The sequence below is a fragment of the Atractosteus spatula genome, chromosome 12, assembly GCF_055471065.1.
Source record: "Atractosteus spatula isolate fAtrSpa1 chromosome 12, fAtrSpa1.hap1, whole genome shotgun sequence".
NCBI classification, from domain to species: domain Eukaryota; kingdom Metazoa; phylum Chordata; class Actinopteri; order Semionotiformes; family Lepisosteidae; genus Atractosteus; species Atractosteus spatula.
The window spans coordinates 44,291,337-44,318,776 of NC_142717.1; the positions used below are offsets into that span (position 1 = coordinate 44,291,337).

The 27,440-nt window shown below is 38.4% G+C and overlaps 1 protein-coding gene across 1 annotated transcript; it reads left to right on the forward strand.

Annotated features, from left to right (window-relative positions):
• Positions 1-27,440, forward strand: scin (scinderin). Its single transcript, XM_088929108.1, has 16 exons — positions 1-346; positions 3,255-3,409; positions 4,031-4,192; positions 11,887-12,036; positions 16,646-16,738; positions 17,050-17,182; positions 17,794-17,882; positions 18,732-18,947; positions 20,138-20,259; positions 21,570-21,660; positions 23,089-23,259; positions 24,605-24,782; positions 25,557-25,678; positions 25,925-26,002; positions 26,308-26,368; positions 26,993-27,440. The coding sequence occupies exons 1-16, from the start codon at positions 154-156 to the stop codon at positions 27,163-27,165; spliced, it is 2,187 nt and encodes a 728-aa protein (XP_088785234.1). The 5' UTR covers positions 1-153; the 3' UTR covers positions 27,166-27,440.

A 27,440-nucleotide genomic window follows, 5' to 3' on the forward strand; every position in this document is an offset into this window, starting at 1 on the left:
GTACTTTGGCTGAGACACACCCACAGGACAGCACACACTTCAGAGCCTGCACAGAGCTCGATTCACTGAGTTCTTTCCAAGCACAGAGAAGGGCACTCTGCTACTCGGACATTGAGCACTGGTAATACAGTCGAGCTAGCAAGTCGGGTGAAGATGGTTCTGTATCACAAGGAGTTTGAGCAGGCAGGAAAGACTGCTGGCCTTCAGATCTGGAGGATTGAAAATATGGAACTGGTACCAGTACCAGTAAGTCTTCATGGCAACTTCTACGTAGGAGATGCTTATCTTGTCCTCCATACCATAAAACACAAGGAAAGTTATTTTTATGATCTGCACTACTGGCTTGGTAAGTAAAAAATTAAATAAGTCCCAGTTTCACCAATTGATTGTTTTCTTTTCCAGTGTCTTCATGCTATTAACGTGGTCACATTGTATATATTTCAAGTCTGGTTTTGTTTATCAAAAAGAAAAACTGCAAAGGCTCGCACAAAAATCTGAATGTCATCATTTAACCTGCGGTGCCTGATAAACCGTAATGGCCTGTCTAAACCACAGGTGATGCTGGGTGAGATTTTGTCTCGACAGTTCTGTGCAAAGTAGTTTGTTTTTTTTAATAGTCTTTATTATTATTTAATTTCCCAGTACTTAGGAATTTGGTTCTATTTTTTGTCTTACTCTGGCAGAAGAACACCAGAATCCCTCTTTAAATATGACAAGAAACTCATTCATGTTCCATCATTATTTAATTATATTTTCCAATTCATTTTTAAGAACGTCTGTCAAAAAAGCAGTAGCTGGCAGCTCCTTATTTCACTGATGACAAAGAAAGCAGGGAAGTGGTGCACTAGGTTCTAGAATGTATTACTCAGACTGCCTCATCCTTCACTAGTTGAGATTTGAAGCATGATTTCTACTATGACACATGACGGAAAAAAAGCTGACCAGAGCTGCATCCAAACAAAGCAATATCTGGCCTAAAAGAGGAAAAGGCTACCAGTCAAAAATAGCCTGGTTTTGAAAGTTATACCAGATGTGAAGAGCACAATTATTGGTGATAAGATCCTACAAATTAATAATAACTCTTGAAGGCCAACATAAAAGGTTTCAGAACAGAATAGAAGTTAAAGCACTAGGATCCAGCCCAGAGAGTTTGGGATCAAGCTCTGGTTGGGCTTGAACAGCTGTTGTTCCTGTTAGCAAGGTCCTTTATTCACAACATTCCACCAAATGCCTTGTTGTTTATCTGGGTCTTTGCTATAAATTATAATGTATTCCCAATTAACCAGCCTACTAAAATAAAGGAATTAACCCAAAACAGGATGTATCTAAATGCTTACAATGGTGTCTTGCAAATTTGATCTTGTATATTGATACAGTTTTTATTATGTTAAATAAACAAAGGCACATTTTCTAGGGACCTTATCTTATTCCAGTTATGATTTCCAACTGTCTTACACCGCAGAACGCATAACAGCCCCTGTTATTTCACCAGACTTCTGCTTGCAGCAATGAGGCTGAATTGTGAACTGGGACCAAAGCTGCAGTGAACAAACATGTTTTCTATGACAGGCACTGCAAAACAACCACTGTGTATTTCTTTTGTCTTGTGCTTGAATCCTGGAGAGCAAACAGTAGCATTAGTGCCAGGATGCAGTCAGTTCACACAGATATTGTTGCTCGTGTTGCAACAAAGCCAGACGGCCACAGGTGTTGCTAATTCACGGTATGATGATGATCTTTGTGCAAATTCACAGCTGCATCAGTTTTTAGCCATTTGCACTGTGCTACTGTGGCTCCTGTCTTCTGATAGTGAATAATATTTCCCAGTCCTGAGCCAACAACCTCAAGGATGTAAGACTTGCTTTCCATTTCTATGCCATTATGGATCTGCTAAATATTAATTAACAAATATGTTTTATATGCATAGTAATGACATACTGCTATTATATCAGAGACGTGTATACACATGGTATTCATTCTAATGTTTAGCCTTCATCAGTTGTTCTTGTCCTTGGTTACTATAAATGTGTTTGATGAATGAATAATTTATTAAAGCCGACGGTGGTCATTTACTGATCGAAGTGCTTTTGCTTGACTTTAAATACACAGCTATAATTGTCATGTGGCTAAACAAATGAAGGCACACAGTCTTTAAACTCAGCAAGCACAGAACAAGAGGCCGAAGTAATTTATGTGACCTGTCTTACAATGCCAAGACATTTAAAAGTTGACAAGGCTGGACAGAATACATGCTTGCTATTGGTGCTGTTCGCAGTCGGACAGGACAGTAATACGACAAATCGTCTTTTTGTTTCTTAATAAAGGAGATTCAAGGTCTGTAGTCTCAGTGCATTGACCTGACAATGTAGGGAAAAAGAATATCTTATTTATTTAGTATTTTCTTCATTCAGAAGGTATTCCTGTTATGCATGTCAGGAAAGGAAATAAAAATGGGTTTCCCCTTTTGCTTCTTTCTCTCCACGATGTTTCATTGTTGTGTGTAGAAAAGTAGAAATAGCCTTTTCGCCTTGTCTGTATGGTAAGTAGATGTGCTCCTGGCACTGGAGTCTTTGAGATTGCAGACTGCTTTTCCTTGTAATGTTCCTGTGGCCTTGGCTGAGGTTTTACCTGTTGTTGATATGATGCAAACAATTGAATTGCTGCAAAGAGCATCACCAATTCTGTAGAGGTCAATGCCACTTTTAGGGTGGGGGGAGGAGTATCTGTGCTCTTATGTTCATTTCAGACGTTTTTGTCCTCATGACTTTCTGTCAACTTTAATCAGTGAGCACCAGATAAGATAAGGTAGGACATCAGTGGTATGATCCAATCCACAGAACCTTGTAATAAAATAAAACTGTTATTTATTTCATTTTATGGTGCATGGAGTACCATGCTAATCTACACATGCATCATGTTACACATTTTATAGAACAGAGCATCGATCAGAGCTTGGATTAACTGTATTTACCACAGCTAATGAGCACATTCTTATTTTGTGCACTATAACTGTTGTTTCACAGTACAAGGGTGTGCTTGTCTGTAATCAAAAGCAACACAAACGGTAAGAAATCACAGTGTTATGAAAGCTTTGATTCAGATCTTACACCCTATAAGATTTCTTTTGGCTCAGTTGGAGGATTGGGATGAAATGTTTAATGTTTATGTTTTAAATGAAGTACTAAAGACACCTACAAAGGAAACCTGCTCATCCTCTGTCTCTGGTAGGGTGTGACGCTTTTGTCCTCCTCCAGGTAAAGAATGCACTCAGGACGAAAGCACAGCAGCTGCCATCTTCACAGTACAGATGGACGACTATCTGGGTGGGAAACCTGTCCAGTACCGAGAGCTACAGGGATATGAGTCCACCCCTTTCACCAGCTATTTCAAAGGTGGAATCAAGTATAAGGTGAATCAAAATGAAACATCATGCATTTGCGACATATGCAGTGATAACAGGCTAAGTGGAACTGATTATTGTAGTGGTTTTCAGTTTTGAAATGACAAACCTTATAAATCATTAAATGAAACCCAATGTATTGTTTACTATATACTGTATAAAGGAGTTCAGGTGGGGAGCTGCGTCAGCATGCGTAGGCTGCAAAGGAATGAATAAGAGGTTTATTCCATGCTGAAAAGAGAAGAGAGAAAACACAATGTTTTGGCTGTGAAGCCTTCTTCAGGTGTGATCTGAAGAAGACCTGAAGAAGGCTTCACAGCCGAAACGTTGTGTTTTCTCTCTTCTCTTTTCAGCATGGAATAAACCTATTATACTGTATAAATGCTTCTTCTTGTTGCCTTTGTTTTAACAGAGAGACATCATTTCTGAACCTCTACTAATTTTCTCATTGCAGATTTCAAGACAGATACGAGTGAACCAAAAAAATGTACATGCCTGACCGAATGGTATTAGATCTAAAAAAAAAGATGACAGATTTGGTCATAAGAGTTTCTTATTGTATTATTTTCGGTTTTAAGAGTGTTCTTTATGACTTATGTTCAGGTTTAAACAACATTTCTCTTCTGTCAGGCTGGAGGTGTTGCTTCAGGATTTCAACATGTTGTCATCAATGATCAGTCAGCAGAAAGGCTGTTTCACATTAAAGGGAGGCGAGTAGTTCGGGCCACCGAAGTTCCTCTCAGCTGGTCTAGTTTCAACAGAGGAGACTGCTTTATTGTGGATCTTGGAGCAGTAAGTGTCTGTCTGTCAATCGTGATGAATCGAAATGCACATACACAAGTATTGAGCCACAAAACAAAATGTTACACTCAGGTCTACTAGGTTTAATCAAATATTTTAAAACACATGACTTAAAATACAGATAAGCAACTGTGTTACACTTTCAGTGCGAAAAGGAACAGAGTGTTAAAATGAAACTATTGCAAACTTATTAACAGTAATGAGCTTTCTGGGCAGGAATGCAATCTTGGCGATGTTGACACACTGAGCTGATCAGCCTTTGCGTGGACTGCTGTAGGACAGGCCATCATTCTTCTTGTACAGCTGCAGCCAGCTGGCGAAGCTTGGCCAGTCATAATTGGCTCCTGTTTATATTACTGGCACGTTGGTCCCACAGGTGTTTTAATGGACTCCTGTCTGGAGAAAAATCTCTCTTCAAAAAGCTTTTGTATTCTTAGCACTGTCCTGCAGGAAAACTCATACATCTGGACTGCCTTTTGCTATTCTTCTGTTAATTAAAATCACTTTATATTGAATGTCTTTTTGTACAGATTATTAAGCAACTCATTTTGCAATATTAACTCAATTCAAATACCACACAATGTGCACCTAGTATTTGACTTGAGCTCATGACTTAAGTTCAGTGTTTTTTTGAGGAACAGTATACTCAAACAATCAACAGCATACAGTCTCAGCTCACTATTTAAATAAATATAAATATATAAAATATATAAATATATAAATAAATCATTTATGAACTTAATGAACAATTCAAATTAATTACAGACGTGTGCATTCTCTTTGTGCATTTGTACATTTGTAAGGATGAAAATATTCTGTGTTGTACACCATAAAGGATTCAAAATTAATTTCTCTGTTATTCTGGATGTATTGCTCCAGCTTTGCAGAAAAGAAAACTGTAGAAATAACCTTTTCTATATTTGACTTTATTCTGCATGTGAGAGTTCAATGTCTGATATATCTGCTGTGAGTACTTACTTACATCTTACAGAACAGGTGAGAATGAATTAGCTTCCTGGAAACTGGTAGGTATTTGTTTTTAAAAGTATGATACACAGATGGTAATTGGGCTAAACCACCTTAAACCGCAAAACACACCCACACCTGTGACACAGGAGTCTTTTTTTAAACTTTAGCTTCGTGTTTGAAAATTAATTAAGATAAACATCAGTTCTGAACATCTATGATTGAGGGTTTTTAATGTAATGATATCACAAACCAGAATTTTACAGAAATGTAAATTAAAATTGTATAATTGATCTCATTTGATTGTTTTTATTCAGAAAAGAAGGACATAGACAGTCTTTACTGATATGTTTCCAGATGAAGTCATATATTGTCTCTTGGGATACAGTTCAGCATTCTTTCTGAAAAGTATGGTCCATTCTCTCTGCTGTTTGTCCTAACCTAAATACCCACAAGATGTTCCATATTCTTGTTTCTGTTCTAACCCTTCAATCCATTGTTCTGTTCTGCTTGTCACACTTCATCATTACAATTTTGTATTTTGTATGTTGCATAGTTACAGTATGTGTTTTATAGCACTTGTGAGTGTTGTTGTTCTGGATTTTAATGTGTACATAGTTTACACTCATGTTTTTTGGTTTGAATTTCACGGTTTATTATGAAGAAATTAGAAAATTCTGAATACTCAATCATTGTCTTCTCCGTTCAAAACTAAAAAAGTTTGGTTCTTTCAGCCCATAAGTGTAGGACAATCCTTAATGTCCCAGAATGTACAGTGTCTGGATACACTTTTCTGCAATGATTCCAGAGCAGCAATATCTTTTGGTGACCAGGTTCTTATACAATATTAAAAAAAGGTCTTAATAGTGCAATACCTTGATCTCCTTAGAGACACCTTAATCTCCTAAATCGTTTTCACAAGTTACTATATAATTATATAATTATTACGGACATATTGCTATATAATTACTTAGTTCAATTAAAAAAACCTTTAAATCTGTTCTATATCCTCTTTTAATCTGTGTATTCACCCACACTAGACCTGCAAAGCAATCTGTTTGAAGGATTAGAGTATATGATTAGTTTTAGGTATAAGCCTGAAGGATAAGCAATTCTGGCTACTTAAACTATTGGCTTAGTCCTTACATCAGGATGTAGTTTAGAAATAACAATACATCTGTTTCAGAAATTATAGACAAGCAGTTTGTTTAAGTGCATCACACACAATGTCTGTCTCTCAATGGTGTGTTTATGTGTTGCTATTTTGGAAGAAAAATGTTTTATTTTTTCCAGCACTGTAATTATTTCCATTTCTGTAGTCAGACTGTTTCTTTTAAAACTTAAAAAGTCTTGGAAACATAATTTTGGCTTTTTACCAAAAATAAGTATTTAATCTAATACTCATCTGCAATACTCAAACTGTACTGAACTGACACTCTGAGACTCAGAATGTTTCTGAGAGAAGGAATTATAATTTTTATTAAATCAGGAGACATTGTTCCTGTATCCAAAGAGCTGTATAGGGAATTGGAATATGGTCAGAATCTATAGATGATTAATTACTTTTAGGTGTGGAGACTACAGCTCACTGGTGTAGTAAGGAGCCAAAACTTTGAAGCCTTTACATGTGAGCAAGCATATTTTGAATTTTATTCTAAAACCCACAGGAAATGATTGCAAGGAAACTAAAACAGGTGATATACAGTTTTAGATATACTCATTAATTTAAACTTTGGTTTACACCCAAGCCGCTGAGTCCAGTACATGCTGCAACTTGTTAAAAAACATGACTGGATACACCAGCAAGCACTGTATTGCAAGCATCAAAGCCTGAAAACAACAGAAGTGTGCATTAGCTTTTCTGCTTCTGTCTGGGTGAGATATGTGTGGATATGGGCAATGTTATGAAGATTACAGATTCATACCTTCACAGCACTGCATGAGTGTCAAAAATGTCCCCAAGGATTCTTCAGCCTGGTACTTGGTCTCATTCTATAACCCACCAACAGCCAAACTAAAGCTGACACCTTTGCAGAGTTGATAAGAAAATTTGGTTTTGTGAGAGTTCAGATGTATGAACCTTTATTACTTGATTAATATCAATCTGGTGTCATCAACAAAGAAATTACATGAAAGCTGATGTTATATCTAGGAAGAACCTGACTCAATAGAAAAAGATACTTATGGTGTTATTTAACAGAAGTTCAGGGGGAGGTCAAATCTTACACTTCTGCTCTCCTAGGTATAAATATTCACTGCTTGTGCAAATTCTTTATAGCACTGATAGTGCATCAGTCTTATTGGAGACAGGTGTCTCTTACCCATGGCATTACCAAGACCTTACCTTGGTAAGCATTCGCCCCCTACAAACCAGAACCAGAAACGGAGTTGCTTTTGTCCGGATGTCGGAAGGGCAAGCCGTGGAATGGAGAGCAGTAGAGACCCTATGCAGAGAGGCAAAAGGGGCAACACAGAGGTTATCCCGGGCTCAGGGGGTCAGACGATGTTGCGGTAGAAACCTATGCCCTCAGGCCACGGAAGAGATGGCCTGGTGCTAGACGGGTCTCAAGACATCCGGACCCTCGATACTGAGCGAGGAGCAAAGAGTGCCCCAAAAATATATAGCCCCACACAAAGACACACCAGAAGGACAAGAGAAGCACAGGGAAACTAGGAACAGGACAGAGAAAGAACGCCCTCTCGATGTAGAGGGCGTGACAGCTTTCTCACCTCTTCTTCAATGAGCGGTTTAAGTTTCTTCTTTGAAACTTAAATTCTCCACTGAAAACAATCATCTCTCTGCTGCTGCCTTGCCGTCTGCTCTTTTCTTTCAGTTTTCCTGATGTCATCACTTTCAGGAACTCTGATCGACCACGGCCATTTCATCTCCCTCACACCCTTCTGTCTTCTTCTAATCTCACTAGCTCTTCTCTCTCTCCTCTTTTTTCTCTCTGTTTCTACTTGAGCTTCCAATCTACCATGGCTATGGCTCCAGCCTATCTTCATTGTATCTTCATTGTTAATGCTACAGCAATGGGTTTCCCCACTCTTCTGGTATCCACCTGGTACAGTGTCAGCCCTCAACTTCTCCCCACAAAGCTTAGACCTGCAAACTTAGATATGTCTGCTTGTTTTGGGGTTCCTTGAGGAATCCATCCTTATTCATTTAATTCTAGAAAACTTCATAAAGTGATAATTCACTACCAGTTCCTACCAGTACAGTTCAGATCAGGCTACTCTTCTGGGTCACTAAAGTGTCCTGCTGCCCACAACAGAGTTCCAATCTCAAGTGAGCTAGGGTCTGATGGCTCTACTACCTCCTGTTTTCTGACTTACACATATGAATCTACTCAATCAAACAAAGCTTTTGCTTGCATCGCACGTGCTTCTCATTCACTGTACTCTACCCTACGCATTCGCCAAACTACCCTGCGAAACTTTGCTGCTAATCTGACTCACTGCATTTATTAGAAGAAAATTGCATTGCTATGTACTATGCACTGATCTAAAACCCACAAAACCAGATGCACCATTTTCCAGGGTGACCACAGCCCTTGCGCAGATATCAGAGCCTGCTCAGTATATGAATAACAGCATTTAGTTTAGAGAAAATGGCATTGGTTTTGCATTGGAAACCTAAGCTTGAGTAAGACACAGACATTGCTAAATCAACAAAACTAATCTGCACGGAAAAAAAACATTTTAAAAAAAGAGACGCAGCACATGAGGCTCTCCCAGTGTCTTCTTCCAATCAGACGTTTTAAGTCCTCTACTAGAATGCTTTTCAAAACCACAGAAAAGTCAAGGAATATCTTTCAGCTGATTAAAAAAATGGAAAGCTAAAAAATTAGAGTGCAGATTTATAATTTTTTTAGTCTTAATGGGAGAATGGAAATCTCATTTCTAGACCTAGGGTGTCTGCAGTTCTGTGGGTTTTCTGTGTCTCATTAAATTGTCAGCAGCTGACGTTGGTGGAGAAGGGATATCCAGGTCTGTTTAAACCTTGACTGGATCAATTTAACTTCTCCTAGGTGAAGAGCTGTCTAGAGCATAATAAGACTAGAGTCATGAAACATGTTGGATTCCACATCCCTGGGACTGCGGAAACCCCTGATTCCCATGTTTGTTGAAAGCATCTTGCCCTGCCCATAGGAGAACCAGGCAAATATGACAAGTTTTGTTCAAATTGTATTACCGCCTTTTTGTATTTACCAAATGTGGAAAAAAGAAAATAGTTCACCCATACTCCCTATTTAAGTGCAGTTTATGCAGGTGTATTTACACTTCATATTAGTACTGCCGTAACAGGCATATGTTACACTATATGATGGACTTTGCACTTCCACAGAAAAGTAGATTTCCTGTTAATTTTCCACCATTACTGTGAAAAGCAATACCAATAATATTTTCAGTAATACACAGCATTCAAGCATTCAGTTCCCTAGAAACTGTTTTTAAACCAGGTCTTATTAGTTTTAATAAACTCCTTTAAAGTCTGTTTGTTTTGCCCGGCATCACTACATCTTGATTCTGTGTTTTTCTTAGCAAACATGCGGAGCATTAACATTCACATTCTGCCCAGCTTTAGAATCAGATATCTGTTTTTAACAAATGCAGTATTTAAATGAGAACCTATCTTTAAAAGCATTCATAGTACAGCAATCATTGCTTTATACTCAGATTTATCTCTATGGCTAGTTTTCCATACATAATTACTATTTCTAGTCCATATAAAAATATTATATACAGAAGGAAATTAAACACACAATTAATAATGGAACCAATAGCATTTGTTGTGTTTTCTCTGTGTTATATTTAGATGAACATTTATGAGTTTCTCAGATGCCAGTAAATATGAAACAGTGAGAATGGGCTGCCTATCATGGTAAACTAGAGTTGTCCTTTAAATTAACTGGCTACAAATATTTGACAAGCTTTTATGTTAATCATGCTAATCATGTGCGGTAACCGAGGCATGTTTACTTAATATCTATTTCTTAAAATGTGTTTGATTAGGAAAAATATGATTTGCTTATGTACAGTACAGCTGGGGAAAAAAGCATAGGTAAAACTACAAAAGGCAGGCAATTTTGCATGTATGATAAAATACAGTAGCAGTCCAGTTCTATTAAGGATTTCTAACAGGAGCCATGTGAAGATTGGTTTGACAATGCATTTACTGTTATTTCCTATGGGTTTACTGCACTGGACAATAGAAAATACATTTTCAAACCCCAGTGTGTAATATTTGTCTCTAATTTACATTTTAATTTTAAAGAGATTGTTCTGTTTTCATGCAGAAGACTGATATATCTATAGCACAAACAATATTGTTGCAAGTCTGTGAGGATGTGCTCACATTACTGCAGGTCGCTGTAAGAAGAGCACATCCTTTTTTTTCTGAAACCTTGACATAAAATGATCTCCTCTTTTGTTCTTGTTTTTTTCTTCACACTTAGGGCACACAACTGAAGATATGTGTCTCTGTTTGGCTAAAGAAAAGAGTAAACTCTTGCAGCTTAATTTTGATTAAATCAGGTTAAAATATCTGGCTCAGGGGCGTGCTCGTTGGTTATCTCATCACCAAACAGTCAGGAACTTCAGAGGAGGCAGAATCACGCCATCTTTGCCCACAAGGACGTGTGCATTATATAACATTTGATATATTTCCCTCTATAAAGCCTCTCCATTTGACGAATGTGTCATGTCCTTCAGTTGTCTAGTTTATAGACTAAAACTTGTGACTTATTTTAAGCATTCCGGCTTTCAGGCATCAAGCTAATTTCTTTCATTCTCTTCTAATAAGCCTCCATCTTTGAGTTTTCCTTTCCTGTTTTTTTTCTCTTATATAACAATTTCAATCAAAGAATTCTGAACGTTCCTAAGTTCAGTCTACGTGCAGCACATACACACAAAGTTATGTCAGAGTTTTCTTCAGCACAAGCCGAAGGATATCTGGATGCTGTTTATGGTGGTGTAGGAGAACGTGTAGGTGATACTGTTGCTGAAATGACCATTGTGATGATAAAAAAGGCACGACAAAACATTTTCATTTCTGTACAAATTCCAGACCTGACATGTTGACTATCACTTAAAAAATCAAGAACTTTGCAGGTGTATGTTTTTTCAAGATATTTCCAGATGAAATTTCAGTTCACCACTGTACTTGTTTTCTTCATTTAACTCTAGATCATACACATCCAATCATATTACTGTGCGAAGACACAATACATTTCCCCTCCATGACTGAGAATAACACATAGGTCAAGTAATTGAGATCTGGATATTTGGGCACATTACATGGATAAACAGTGGTATTATCTTTCTGCACACTGGGAAAACGAAGATAGTCCCAACTCTATTGGGACATTTAGCAAATACATTACTAATTTCTTAGCCATACGAACAAGGGTTTTTTTTATTGGTATTTTTATTATTTATATGGTTACCGGCTTGATCAAGGTGGGTTATCAATGTTGTATTGTAGAAGCTTCTTTTCAGTTTCATTTTCAAAAGGAGCAACTGAATGTGAAAATGTGAAAGAGACTGCTCCGGATTTATTGTAGGATGTGGGAAACGTTCAGTACAGTTTTTTTTATCCATGATAACCACAGTGGTTGTTCACGAAGCTCACAGAGCTAACCTGTTGTGAAGTATAAATATGTGTTGACGGTTCTGAATGTGTTTGCCATGCTTCACCGGTTTTGTTTTATCTCCAGGTCATTTACCAGTGGTGTGGCTCCCTGTGCAACAAGTTTGAGCGACTGAAGGCCGCACAGGTGGCAACTGGTATCCGTGACAACGAGAGGAACGGAAGGGCTCAGCTGATCGTCGTGGAAGAAGGAAGTGAACCAGAGAGGATGAAAAAAGTAAGGAAGATCTTGTTGTTTTCTTAGCTGTATACTCTTATCCTTTCTGTAAGTTTCCACCTGTGAAGTGTTTTAGGCCATTGACATGAAGAGTCCCTGTCTTATATAGGAATCACACTCTTTTGGAAAAAAAAAACCTATTACAGAGAAACAGGCCTGGTTCCACATTCTTGACTTGTTGAAATCCCTTACCTAGTGACGGCACTTGAACCGGAACGTCTGTGTTAAACACGTCTAAAACATCTAGTTTTCAACAAATGCAATATAACATCTTTGTGTCCAGCAAAAAATGAACTTTCATTCCAAAATATACCTGTACAATACACACAACTCCCCAAAACACCATTGCAGAAAGAGTCTTGGTATTTGTGACCTGGTTTGGGGTACCACAACCTGGCCAGAAACGCATAGACTAAAATGTTGCTGCAATTGTGGTGGTGTACAGGATGGTTTGGGGGGTATTTATGAGATGAATCTTCCTAAACTGTCATTATGAACTCCAGTAATACATCAAGTCAGTTCTCTGTCCAGCAGATAGCACACGTTGGGCTTGGCACGTGACAGGATTCACAGAATTAAAATGGAGTGTAACCTACTTGCTTAAGAGAAAACCTGACAGCAGTTAGCATGGGAAATGAAAGGCCAAAAGACATAAACTCCTGGCAAACTGAGAACTGCCATGAAGAGACATGTCTGCAAATTGCAGTTCTTGGGCGGGTCACGGTGTTATTTAATCTGGGTCTTAGTCTTTTTCCCACATGATCCTAGAAAAAGCCAAGAACAGGAAACCACACCTGGATGTCCTGTGCAAATCCTAAAATGTACAAATAGACAAATAGGGTTCTTCAGGAGTGTTGCAAAATTACAAGCTAGGTCCCAATGTATAAAGGCTAAGGATCTGCGCCTGTGGCTGGAAGGTTGCTGGTTCAAATCCCGCAGCTGGCAGAGGAATCCTACTCTGTTGGGCCCTGACCAAGGCCCTTAACCTCCAGCTGCTATAGGGGTCCTGTATAATGGCTGACCCTGCACTTTGACCCCAAGCTTCAATGTGTGTCTCATGGAGAGCAAGCTGGGGTATGTGAGAAGACAAATTTCCTAATACAAGAGATTATATATGGCCAATAAAGTGGTCTTATCTTATCTTACATTATTCAAAATACTGTAAATAGCACAGAGTTACCGGAATCCTTACAAAAGGAGATGATCACATGAATTGATACCAAATACCTGTTCAAACGTCAAGGGGGAACAAAAATTCAAAAAATGAATGATCCAGTGGGTGCTAGCAAAGACAGGTCAACTGGAAGATACATCTGGACTTCCAAGGGTATGTACAGTCAATATTGAACCAATGTAACGCCCTCAGATAAAGACTAAGCAGCCCTTCCTTCAGAGCTGGCAGCACCCAGAGACCGGCAGCTAAACACAAGTCACACAGCCACACACAAAAACAGAGCAAAACGCTCAGTGCCACTTCCTGACGTGTGCCCCACTCCAAAACTGAGGGCACTCATGCACAAGTACAGGGCTGACGGACAGGGGCTACAGTACCTGTCCACTTTTCACAGTCTTCCGCTGTTGTACATCACTCTTACTTCTCACTGCCATACTTCACAGTCCAGCACTCCTTTCCCTCACACACTGCAGTATCACTGGCAGATGACATGTTTGGAGTATATTTCAGGATAATATCAATATTAATTACCTTTGAATGTTCCACAGTGGAAGAAAGATGAACTGTCCGAGTAGACTTCTAATTTCAGATACTGCATATAAAGGCAAACTAAGCAGCCATGGATGGCTATTTTTATATATGTCTGCACTGTGTACTTACATGATGTACTCATCTATTAAAACTAAATGTTTGGTCATCTGATGTAGTTATAGTTAATTTTACAACATCCTCAATACAACACAGTACAGTTTGCAGTTTTATTCCCTAGGTTATAAACTATAAGCGTAAGGAAGGATTTTATATATCAAAAGAAGTTTAATTAGTCTACAATAATCTCAAACTCAGGTAAGGATGTTGTTCTTTCTTTGGCTGCCCATTTCTGTGAAGATTGGCCCTGGGCTGTGTGCCAGCAATGAATAAGTAAAGAGGTTATGGTTACGTTCTGTTCTGTATGCAGAATTGGCATTGAAGCAGCTTCCTGGTAGCTCTTCACTGCAGCCATCACACTCTCTCCTGTATGCTTTTTATACAGGATACATTTCTGTAAATGTTGAAAAACAAGCGAAACAACTCTGAATTTTTATTTTAATGCAAGCGATTTTCTTTTATGTTGAAACCATGCATGCCAGTTTCAAAACAATGTGTTTGCATTTGTTTTGCAGTAGAAAATCAGCTGTGTAGTGCTACAACAACACAGAAAGGAATCTCCACAACGACATTGAAGTTTTGTCATTTTTTTTCATTGTTTTTGTATCATGTTTACTCCGACACAGTACTCAGACCTTAGAAACAAACCACCACAAATTTGTACTGAAGCTTTACTAAAAAAAAAAACTGTGGCTTCAAATGTTTCCATTCTGGCAACTTGTTACTGTGCTGTGAAGCGAAGACTCATAAAAGTTGTAAATGTATTTCAACACTGCATATATATTTTATATACACTCTACACATTCTATTTCCCTGTAATGTCAAATTTAAATGATTGTAAAATATTTTACAAAGTTGTATAAATAAGGCCACATTGTTGCCAAAAATCTAAATTTATGTTATGACAATACTTTCCCACTTCCTGTATCACACAGTACTCATCTCAGATTTAGCTAAGGATCTGGCATTTGGTCTACATGAAAGCAACAGTGGTGCAGAAGTGCATTTCAGGAAATTCAAAACACTTTACAACAGCACCCACATAATATATGTCTTAAGGAAAAGCTTAAAGCTTAAAGCTTTACATTTAAAGCTTTAAAGACAAAACACGGTTGTCAGTCACATTTAAAAATGTCAACAGTTTCTGAGCCTCTAGGAGATTTGGGAAGGACTTCCACAGACATGGTGCTGCACATGTGGTTCCATTTCCCATTGGGTGGAGTCTGGTCTTCAGCAGAGGGTCTAAATTAACAGATCTCAGGTTAAAAGATGGACTGTACACACACACTGAGTCCTTAAAATAACCTGGAGTTAAGCTATTTAGTGCCTAATACAGTAAGTGAACAGGAGAGGCATAAAAGCCACACTAAACCTGCACAGGGAGCCAGAGTTTTACTTGGACGTGGATATGATATGTTTTTTTCCTAGTTTAAACTGTACATCAGCACAGTCAGCCTTTCAAGAGAAGGCACAGAATGAAAGACCTCCTTGTTTCAAATCCTGGACCCCAGCAAGAGCTGAGCCCTGGCAGAATATTTTATACAAAGACGACCCTGTCCTCAGATGGCACAGAGCACTGAAGGTTTCTTAAGATAATTTCAATCATTAAGCAGAAATTAAAATAGCATGAATCAAAATAAACTTGTAATGATGCATCATAGAGACAGCTAGCCTTGTTGAGTTAACAATGGTATTTACACCTCACAAATTTCTGTATTTCATTTACTTTAGTACTCGATATAAGGATTTTTTTAGATTATGCTAAATAAATTGTTAGTTTATTGTTAGATCATGGATGTTTTTTGTTGGTAAAACACATTTTTCAATCATTTCTGTTTTTTAGTGTTTTAGATTTACTTATTCACAGTAACACTCCACATTTCAAATCCTGGCATCACATTTGTTTGTGTGCAAATTCCTACATCCCATGCTTACATAGTTAGTTTGCATATTTTTCTAACTGACATTCACCTACTTTTTGAAAGAAAAAGTTGAAACAAAACTGTCTTGATGCCCTTTCTTTGGTGCTATCTAAAATATTCCATACTCATGTTTTAAACTTAACATTGTACAATTGGGTTTCTGTAAACATAACATTTTTTATGTTTAATAGAGTTTATATTACATTTATTTTACAAATGAAAATGGAATAGAATCTAAAAAGCACATTAATCATATCCTGATGTGCTGAAAATGAGGTTCTAATCTAGCTTTTTTTTTTGGACAGACCTATATTAAAAATGTATGTTGCTGGATTCAACACTCTTAAAATCGCTTTCTCCTGAAATACAAGTTAAATTTGTAATGAAGCAATTGTTTGTAAAGACAAACAGCTTTGCCTCACAGATAATTCCTCAGTTTTAAATGTGTACATACTCCCCCAGTACACTACCAGTGTTGGAGAAATTAATCATTCACATGTATTTAAAACACTCTGGAGACAACCAGAAAATTCAGTTTCATTATGAATAATGAACCATTTCATCTTTGACATCAGAGCCAACAAAGGAAAGATAAGAATAGAAGCTTCGTGCCTTAAGCTATCATCTGAAAAAGAAAGGAAAGTTCAAATGTCAAAATGCACTCCTGTTCTGTTTTTCCCTAACAGGCCAGTCTTTTTAATATCCACTCGCATTATAATGTATTTTATTTCTGTGTTAATGAGGATTAGGTAAAGCAAAAGGAACAGATGGTACAGCTCTATTTGATTGAATAAAGTGAATTGTTCCTGAACTTGTGTAGGTCTTGTCTGAAAAAGAGTCCCATCTTTGTTATGTATCTTCCCAGGTGTTGGGCAGTAAACCTAATCTTCCAGATGGGGATGAAAATGATGACGAAATGGCAGACATTTCCAACAGGAAAATGGCCAAGCTCTTCATGGTATGGAAAGTTCCACATCCTTGTTTTTCGTCTGCACAGTGTATCAGTGGGGATATTCAGAAATCTGACATGAAGACGTGCAAGGCACAGATGTGAGCGGTGCCGGTGTCTTCAGCCACATGTGTACAGCGGACATTGCTTATCTGTGGTGATTTTGGAATGGGGAGTTGTGTCAAGTGTGTGGTCTGCAGAAAAAAAAACTACGTTCCCATGCCTTTTGGCAACAATTTGCCCTTTTGATGTACCACATCACCATACGTACTTTTAGAATTTCAAAGTTTTAATACCCAAAATACACTTTTATCCATGAGGTATCGGACGCCACTGGTTCCATGCAGGTGACTTTAGTGTCTGAAGAAAACCCGTTCGCACAGAGCCTTCTTCTGTCGGAGGAGTGCTTTATCTTGGACCATGGGAAAAGCAAAATGATATTTGTGTGGAAAGGTGAGGCTTCTTTTCATCTGTTTTAAAATGATATGCACTTTGGTTGAGACAAACCTGTTCCTGTTCTGCGTACAGTGTGCTATCGCTGCCAGTCCTTGAGATCTTAGAACCCACTTGCAGTAGGTTCCTAGGCCCTTGTAGTACAGCACAGTTACTAGGATGTTTAAACTGTTGATGAGATGTGTCCATGGTGTCGTAAATGTCTTGTCCTGTGACAATTCTTAGAAAAAGTAGATGTTTTTTTTTTTCTTTCACTTTAACAGCATATACAGTAATTTGGAGTGCAAGACATGAAAAAAATATTAAAAAAGGCTTCAATGAATTTCTTGAATTCTAGCTTCATTTTAAGGTATTTTAGCATGTTCACAAAAAAGAATAAGTAATTTTCCCAAAAGGAACCTCATATAATTCATCACTGTTTTTGTTGTTTATGAAAGGTGTGAGATACATTTTTTTTATGATTAATTTCTTAAAACATTTCTTAAAACGGCATCGCTAAAGAAGTATCTCTTAAATGGACATATGGACATTCACTGAGTTTGGAGCATCTCAAGATGATCGTTTTGTCAGTTCCGTTTGTGTGTTCAGTGTCTGCGTTTTTTCTCATTAAGGGAGAAATGCCAACCCAGATGAGAGAAAAGAAGCAATGAAGACAGCAGAAGGGTTTATTAAACAGATGGGCTACCCTCAAAATACACAGGTGGTTTTGCATACATATTCCGCATTAAAATGAAATAAAAACAATAATTGCATTACCTAACAAGTCATTTTTATTGCTTGTGTAGGAAATACTACACTGATTCAATATTTAAACCATAAGGGAAAACAAACTCCTCTGAGGTTGTCTGAACTGACAGAATAACCGGGTCTGATGTAACTCTCATGCACCAGAGGCACATGGGCACGAAAACTTCTCTAGTGAGCTCACTTACATCAGCCTTCTTTCCCGTAGTGCAACACATTAAGGGAATGTCCTGCTGCTATTCCACAGTCCTCTGGAGTCATGGGTCGTGAAGAGCTCTTCTCAGTACTTTGAGCAAGATGGGTTCTTCTATGGAACATACTCTATTATTTTGGGCAGTGTATGACTAAGAATTCCTAACAAATACAGTATTCATAGTGTAAGCAGCAGTCTATATAAAGTATTATTGTGAACTCCGTATGATTATTATTAGATGTAGAAGTATTAGCCACATTAAACTGTTAATTACTTAATTGAGAGCCACATGATAATGTTATGTGTCCTTTGTCATAAAGTCACAATGCCAAATATTCCCAAAACTTATTAAAGATCCCCTGACACAGTTTTTGATGCTGGCTGTGTACTTCGGATCTGTCCATGTCCCTGGAACTGGATTAGAACGCCATTTCAGCATTTCTTGGTTTCTGGTGATGAGATTTTAACTAACAGGTATTACTTGAATTGAATTGTACAGTTGACTACTGCTGCAAAACATAACTAGAAAAGCAGAGGAGAATGATAACAACTGTGACATCTGTGCATAACGTGCCCTGATGATAAACATTCCTGTTTTTTTGTATTGCTCAGATCCAAGTGCTTCCGGAAGGTGGGGAGACTCCTATCTTCAAACAGTTTTTCAGGGACTGGAAGGACAAAAACCAAAGTGAGGGCTTTGGAAAGGTTTTTGTCACAGAGAGGATTGCAAAGATCCAACAAGTGGAATTCGATGCCTCCAAACTGCACGAGTCCCGTCAGATGGCAGCACAGTACAACATGGTAGATGATGGGACGGGGAAAACCGAGGTAATACACCCTATTCCACCAGGAAATGTGAATTGGTTAATTAATCTAGGTAGGCTACTCTTAAATACAGAAATGAAAGTCCTTTCAAAAATGAACGGTAATATGAGGGACTCCTCTACGCTACCAACTGCTGAGAGCACTTCAGGTAAATTACCAATGATGTCATTAGTAAACTGATTCACGACACAGATCTACAGACATACCTGTCATGACCACGCTGTGACCTGCTGGGACCGGATAGCACAAGGAATAAACACAACTTCTCATTCTTGATCGCAAGCAGCTACAGAGTCTGCTTATGGCAAGGCTTTCATGATGAATATCAGGGAAGCTGGTGAAAGAGATGACACAAGCAGCCGGGGTGTGTCCACATGTGATTTCCACTTCACAAGTTTATTTTCTGTCACAGTACAGCTTAATGGAAGTGAGAGCAGAGGATAATGAAATGTACTTAATCCTGCCTGATATTTCTAAATACAATATTCCCATTTTATTTACCAATATTAAAAAACCATGGGAGATATTTTACTAAGTTATTATTTGACCTAGGGAGTGGACAATGTATCCGTCAGTATTAAACAAAGACTGTATCTTACCATGTTACTTGTGTCCAGCACAAGGTCATGCTGGAGGGTCACCCAGCAGACAGTGGGCACAAAGCAGGAAGTACCCTGGACAGGAAGGCAGTCCATCACAGGACATGCACTCCCACTCATGTGTGACTGTTTGAGACACCAATTAATTGCGGCAAAATGGTGTTGGTTTGTGGGAGGAAACTAAGCACTTTGAAATGTCACAGGACCCAGGAGCTGTGAGGGAGCAGAACTTTCATTCATGTTCTGCCATTTGCAATTTAGTTCATATAGGGAGCTGCGTCAGCATGCATAGGCCGCAAAGGAACAAGTAAAGGTTTATTCCATGCTGAAAAGAGAAGAAAAGAATTGAAACGTTTTGGGTGTGGAGCCTTCTTTGGGTGTGAGAAAGAGAGGAAAGTCAGCAGCTGATAAAGACGGGAGAACAAAAGCCGGGAGTGTAGAGGAGGCGGGAGCAGGAGAGAAGCAGAGTGGACACTCAGGGGGTGTGAAGTTGGGAGAGATGAAGAGAGGTGTGAAGTCAAAACATATGCAATCTATACTTTTATATTTTGATTCAATTCTATTCATTTTGTAACGTTTTGTGATGTGTTCTAGATCTGGAGAGTTGAAAGCAGTGGCAGAATCCCTGTTGAGCCAGCTACATATGGTCAGTTTTATGGTGGCGACTGTTATATCATCCTGTACACTTACAGAAGAGGCCAGATCATCTACACCTGGTAAGTTTATTACTTTATTCCTGTGCATTATGATGAAATTATAAACTCAGAGACAGTTCTGTATTTACCGCACTATGTATACAAGTTCATGGGAGGCAATGTGTTTGAAGTCTGCAGAGGTCTCACGTTGCTTGAAACAGCACGTTATTTTTATTACTTGCGTTTTCTGCTGCCTCGGGTTCACACATATGTACTGCAATGCACATCCAGTGAGGTTTGCACCACCATGATGCTTAATTTAAACACAAGAAACTGATATCAAACCCAGAGATGTCCTGCAGATAAAGCAAATGTGATGTTAGCTGAAAAGGAATTAAGAAGACAAGTTTCTTCTTGCTTTTGGAACTACTGTCTACGTGCAGAAATAAGCTGCCTAGTTCCTTTTGCCAAATAGGTTATCATGAAAATAGGATTGTTAAAAAGCTTTCAGAGCGCACATACATCAGTATTAATGTTTTTTCTTCACTCCACTTACAGTACCACTTCAGAAGCTTTTTTTCACCAGGAAGGATGTTGTTTGTCAAACCACATCACAAAAAGTGATCCAGCACTTTGATACAGTACAGTTCAAACAGTTTAATAAACGTTAAAGCAGCTTCTGCAGAAATAATATAACTTATAAGTCATTAAAGCATTTCACATGTTGAAGCGTGTAAACATAGTGTCATACAGTAAGGCCTGTGCATTCACACCTCCCAATTTCTGATGGTTTCTAGTCTCTCTGGCTTTTATCAAGACCGCAATGCTGAAGATACAATAAATTGCATCTAAATTCATAAATGGGTTTACTTCAAAATTCCATATCCCAGTTGATTGATTTTATTTGGTAACCTTCACTAAGCTGTCTGGTTAACTGAGTGTCCCAACTGGTCTTCTCCACCCTACAGGTGACGGGACCTTGTGTTCCTTTGTACTAAACTCAGCTACACCGGGTGCTTTTTAATCTAGTCAGAAAACCTATTTTTGAAAGCGGCTTCTTTTGTGATTGTTCAATTATTTTTATAGTAGCAGTAGCAATGGCAGTAGTAGCAGCAGTAGTAGAAGTATTAATAAAATATGACTAATATTACTATCAATAACATATTAGTAGTAGTAGCTGTAGCTGTAGTAGTAAAAACAGTAGTTGGAGTAGTAGCAGTAGTAGTGGTCTTCGCAGTGGTTTAGAAATCCAAACATGGGTCGATTGTGTTTTAGAAGTCATATTTGGATGCCTACTCACTGTGGTGCTCTCTCATCTTTTCTTCACTGGGAATGTACCTGTGATAAACAGTCCTTAGTGATCTCAGCTTTAATATCCATGCAATTTTCAGGCAGGGTTCCAGTGCCACTCGTGACGAGCTCACCGCCTCTGCTTTCCTCACGGTCCAGCTGGATCGGTCCCTCGGAGGGCAAGCAGTTCAGGTAGACTATTCTTCCGAAATGGACAGTGACTTGTTTTACAAGACCGGTGTAAATGAGTCAGCTACGCTTGTTTTCACTGCTTTGTACATAAACAAAATCTGTATCTGCACTTTCTTTTTCATTTTTTTAAAATTCCTGATTCAGCTCTCCTGCGAACCAGCAATGTTTCATTTAGTTTATTGCAATTCCAAACCGAAACCAAATAATTTAAGAATAATCTGTTCCCGCACGTAATACAGGATTGCAGCACTCTATGTATAAAGACTGTAGTTTTTCAACTATGCTTTTCCTTGAGATGGTTCTTCTGCATTTTCATCTTTCCAGAAATGTTTATCCAAATGTTTCTCTTACAGTAAAACTGTTCTGTGTTACTGCACAGAACTGCAAAAATCGAATGAGTTGTTGTCTTAGTTTATTATTGAATACTATTCATTAATTATTCCATTAAACATATACATATAGTGTATGAATGTACTATTGTATGTATTACCTATATACAGTAAATAAGTCTATAAAAACAAGCCTTCTTCAGAAAACTGAATGCATAATTCCACAAAATAGATATTATTTGTTTGTGTGTATGAGCAGCAGAGTAGCAGGGTGTTTTTAATAAAGCAGTGACTGTGAACTGCATTTTTCAGGGAGCTGTAGTTTTTATCTCCTGTCTGATCTAGATGGAATTGATTGTTTGTTTTTTTAGTTTTTTAAAGCATTAATCAATACCTCCTTGAAAATCACTCGTTGAACCCCCAGGGTTCTGGCCCACGTGAGCCTGAGTCTCCCTGCCCATCAGTCTTGAGCGTGCGCCACTAATGGCATTAAAGCGCCACCTGGAGGCCATGAGCAGAACAACACAAAGAGGCTGAGAAAATGTCTTATTTGCAGTGTTGGCCTGGTGTGCTTTCATTCATACAGCAGAGTATATAAATGCTCAAGGGTACAGCTCCAGAGACCTAGAAAGGACATGAACCCTCTACCTTGCATCCTAGGGATTTAGGAACCAATAATATATAATAATAATAATAATAATACACCAATAATATACTGCTACAATTCTGCTGCAATATCCTGTACTGCTACAATTCAGAACGACCTCCATTATATATCCACTATAACTCCATTGTTTATCACCTGGGCTGCAATCTTTATTGCTACTGCTATTTTATGCTATTTGGACCATCATAATTGTGTTTAAGTTAATAATTAATGCGGTTAAATTACATTATGTCATTAGATGAACTTGATGTTCTAAGGTATAACAGTTTTTTTTTTTGCATGTCTTGAGCATTTCTGAAACATGAACAAGACTCCGGTTTAAAATACAACTGAGAAAAGTCTTGTGCAGATGGTGCTCACATATTAAAGATACAGGTTGTGGTGGAGGAGCGGAGAAGGTAAACTAAGCTGTGTGCTGAATTGCTCTTCTAGGTGAGGGTGTCACAAGGCAAAGAACCATTGCATTTACTGAGCTTGTTCAAAGACAAGCCCCTGGTTGTCTATAAAAACGGAACCTCCAGGAAGGGGGGGCAGGACCCTGCTGCTCCCACTCGCCTCTTCCAGGTGCGGAGGAACCTGGGAATCATCACAAGGATTTCTGAGGTAAGAGAAAGTCAATATCAGAAGAGCACGAGGGCAGTCTCCCGCATTCAAAAGGCAAATCCCATTAATACATAGTTATTGACACCACCCACTGAAACAAAACAACTGTTATCAAAATTGTAAGAAATGGTCCCAAACAGCTTTGAAGAAAGTAATACCTCTCAAGCTCCTGCCATACACATTCTGTACTAAAGATTTGATACAGTGTATTATAGCAGGTACGTTGGTTTCTGTAAAACAGTTCACCCCCCGCGATGAAATGTCACCGAACTGAAACTGCTAAATAAACACGGTCTTTGCTCACACACTGATATTTAAATTTGATTGCATAGACGAGATGGTTCCTGGAAATCGCTCTCTTCAAGTTGAACTATGGTAATGCGAGTCGTACATTGTTCTGTTGGAAAAGCACCACTTCCTGAATGGCTTGCAGGAATGGAAGAGATGGCTCAAGGACCTCAGCGATGTATTCTTATGCTAAGCAAGGTTCCTCCCCACATCTTCTCACTCCTGCTGTCCCACTGGTTGGATTGAACCACCCAGCAGTCAACATTATGCTCTCCACACATGCTACTTTCCCTTAGGTCTGCACAGAATAGGACTGACCCTTTCTCTGTCACAGTCTCTCGGTTAACTGAAGATGGCAATGCCACTTCTCAGCCGCCAGCTTGTTAACCCCAAACAACCTCCGAGACAGCAGATCACTTACTGCTGATGCCCAGAATTCCTCACGCAGACTGATCACACAGATGGATCAGAAGGATGTGGCAGTTCTGGTTCAAGCGTGGTGACCCCCGACCTTCCGGAATGTAGCCTTTCCCTCACAGAGCGATATCCTCTCTGTCTCTGTGCTAGTAAGCAGAAGACCTGGGCAAATTCTCTCACAATTGGACAGCTGTTAGTCATGTCAGTAGTCCTCTTCTTCTATCAAGTGGGACGTGTCTATATTTCTGTAGTTCTTGCATTAATTAACATTTTGTTTTTTTTTTAGTGGTACTTTATACAGATTCCGCATCAACATATTCTGGTAATTCTAACTTGACATGGAGCACCTTGCAGTTTTATAAAAGTACATGATTAAATCGTAATATTATGTTATCCCATAAATCAATACTCTTCCCACGGTCAACAAACCAGCTAACCTTTTAAAATGTAAACATAACATGACAGGTTTTATAATAAAATAATGATGTAAAACTTGGACTATTTTTGAAAATTGCGTTTTTCCATTCTTGGTGGGACATTTTCTTGTTCATTCTTGAAATTTCTCATTTTTCCTACCAGAACTAAACTACACAATATTTGATTCCAAGCTCTCTGACAGACTCGTGTTTTTTCCGTCTAGGTGGATGCAGATGCTCAGTGTCTGAACTCCAATGATGCTTTCCTTCTGAAGCTTCCAAGTGGCAATGGCTGTATCTGGATAGGAAAAGGAGCCAGTGAGGAAGAAGAGAAAGGAGCCCAATATATAAGCAAAGAGCTTCACTGCAAAGCCAGCAGGATTGTAGAAGGAGAAGAACCAGGTTTGCTCAAATTTAGGAATGTCGACTGTTTCTGAGCATGTACGGTACACCTGTCGCATTCAGCAAATCAAAGTGAAAATGTATTAAATGCTCCTCCACAATATTGTGATAATGCAGCTGTGGCCGGCCTGCCCTGCGGGTATCTGAGAAGCTTGGTGACAGAGGGTATTCAAACTCAAAAGTACTTCTTTTAAATGATCCATTTTAGAAATGAAAACAGGGTCAGACCTCTCAACTCAAATCAATCAGAAGAAGTCAAATGAGCAAAACTCCTCTTCCTCCTTCCTAATTCTTTCCTTGATGAGATCTGAAACGGAGTGACAGTGTGACCAGGAATGTCTCAGCTTTCTCGCTCTGCCTCACCTGTCAGCCAGTCTGGTCCTGGGGTCCATACACCTGCCACACCAGGAGGCCTTTAGACAGGTGGGGCAACAGGCTGGCCCACTGCAGTACCTTTCAAAAATCAGGTGTATGCTCTGTCCTGAAGGTCTGACATTTAGGAAATTAATGTTTTCTCTGTATTTCTTGCTCTGATAGTCATCACCTGGTCATTCCTGACTTCATAATCACGCCTCAACAAACCTTAAGCAGGATAATCGTAATCCGATTTGTATACTGTACCCCGATAGTAAGCACAGATCAAACAAAAGAATTGCACAGACGTGTCTTCATTCAGTAACCGTCCAGTTCTGGTGGAGCAGACAAATTGAAAGAACTGTTTGTAGTGTTTCCAGAGCTCTGGATGTCCTTGCCAATATTCTGCATGTTCTGCAGCTGATTTCTGGAAGGCACTAGGTGGGAAGAAAGAGTATCAAACCTCCGACCTTCTGGAAAGCAGCTCCATCAGTCATCCTCCACGTCTCTATGCCTGCTCAAACAAGACGGGCAGGTTTATTGTGAGTACTCACTACTGTATTATTGTTGCTGTTATCGCTATTTTTTTTTACCAGAATGCACCTCTGAAAAGCATGGGAGAAACAAAAAGCATTAAGAACTTTAAGTGATGTTTAAAAATATTGAAAACATTTTATTTTTTTCAAACGAGAGACTCAATCGCCTACTATGGGGAACGTGGACATCAGTAGAGTAAGAAGGTGTTCTAAAGTTTTCAGTAGAATGTGTTTCTTTATTAATTTCTTCAGATTGAAGAAGTGCCGGGGGAATTCACACAGGATGACTTGGCTGAAGATGATGTCATGTTGCTGGATGTCTGGGATCAGGTATATAATAACTACCAAGCTTTTATGTAGAGAAAATGACCCAGCCTTGTTTTACACTTCTCATATAAATATATAATAACATCTCATATAATTATAGCTTTCGCAAACTATTGCAAAATGTGCACATTTTTTATAAATAAAAAACATAACACTGACAAATATTTCCTTTGAAAATAAATCAGTACATTTTCATGTGCCTTTTCACTTCTAGGCGATATTGCTAAATACATGTCCATGTGTATTATTATTATAATGTTTTTTTTCTAAAACAAACGTTTTTAAAATATTGAATTTAAATTTTAAAGGTCTTCATCTGGATTGGAAAGGATGCAAATGAGGTTGAAAAAACTGAGTCTGTGAAATCAGGTATGGACTTCATTAAGTTTAATTCACATCAGTCCAACCAGGGATATTCAGGTTAAATAGTTTTCCTGCAAACATCGTATTAGAATTAAAAGAAATTAAGTTTCTCTGCAAAGATTCTCTTCTTCTGATTTAATCCTTCAAATTACTTATGAGTTATGATGATGCTAAAATTTTTTAATTTACCTTCTATAAAGTGACAGTGTGTAGAAAGTGTATGATCTTGAAATCACTGAAGGGGTCAAATTTAAAGAAGTCTTCCACTTTGCTGACTAAATTATGAGATTCTGTCATTTATCTCCACAGGTTCTTTTTTTGTATTTTGTATGCCAGTTAAGAGGAAGAAAGATAGCTTCACATGCTGTCAATATGACTTGTGACTCACGATATATTACTAATCCCCATCAACTTGCCATCTTCTTTAGATGTCAATAGATCTTTACCAGCAAGAGTACATTTCATATCAGTGAGATTTTGTCATTTACATCACCATTCTTACCATTGTCACCATGTGGATGTGTAATAGAAATAACTCTTTCAATCAGTCTAAGGCCTTGTCTGCACTCATGACCTAATTGCTGGTATACTGGTTTTGAAATTCTTCTTTGCTTGTTCGACAAATTGCAGCAAAGCGTTACATAGAGACTGATCCGTCAGGACGGGACGGGAGAACCCCAGTGGTCATCGTGAAGCAGGGCCACGAACCACCAAACTTCACAGGATGGTTTTTGGCCTGGGACTCCTCCAAGTGGGAAAGCGATCCTGCATCTAGAGCTATGAGTTCTCTTAACGTTGCATAAAACCGCAAAGCGTGACCCTTGAAGTGCCTGCTGTGTGCTTTGCTGACATTGCTAAAAAAAAAAACATGATAAGTGTTCAGAACTTTATTTTTTCAAAATGTATGCTATACGTGCCGCAAAAAAAGATACATTTTAATGGTGGGATATATTTTAATCAAGCTATTACTTTTTAATCATAATATTCCTTTTCTTTCCTTTAAGATTGTAAAAATGCTCAGGAATGATTGTTCTATCGTGCAGACGAATTAAAACAAAACAAATCTGCCAGCTGTTTA

Coding starts and splice junctions, on each gene's coding strand:
- scin (XM_088929108.1), top strand. CDS start 154: ATGGTTCTGTATCACAAGGAGTTTGAGCAGGCAGGAAAGACTGCTGGC. Junction 20,260..21,569: donor GGCCAGATCATCTACACCTG/GTAAGTTTATTA, acceptor TGCAATTTTCAG/GCAGGGTTCCAGTGCCACTC. Junction 21,661..23,088: donor TCGGAGGGCAAGCAGTTCAG/GTAGACTATTCT, acceptor TTGCTCTTCTAG/GTGAGGGTGTCACAAGGCAA.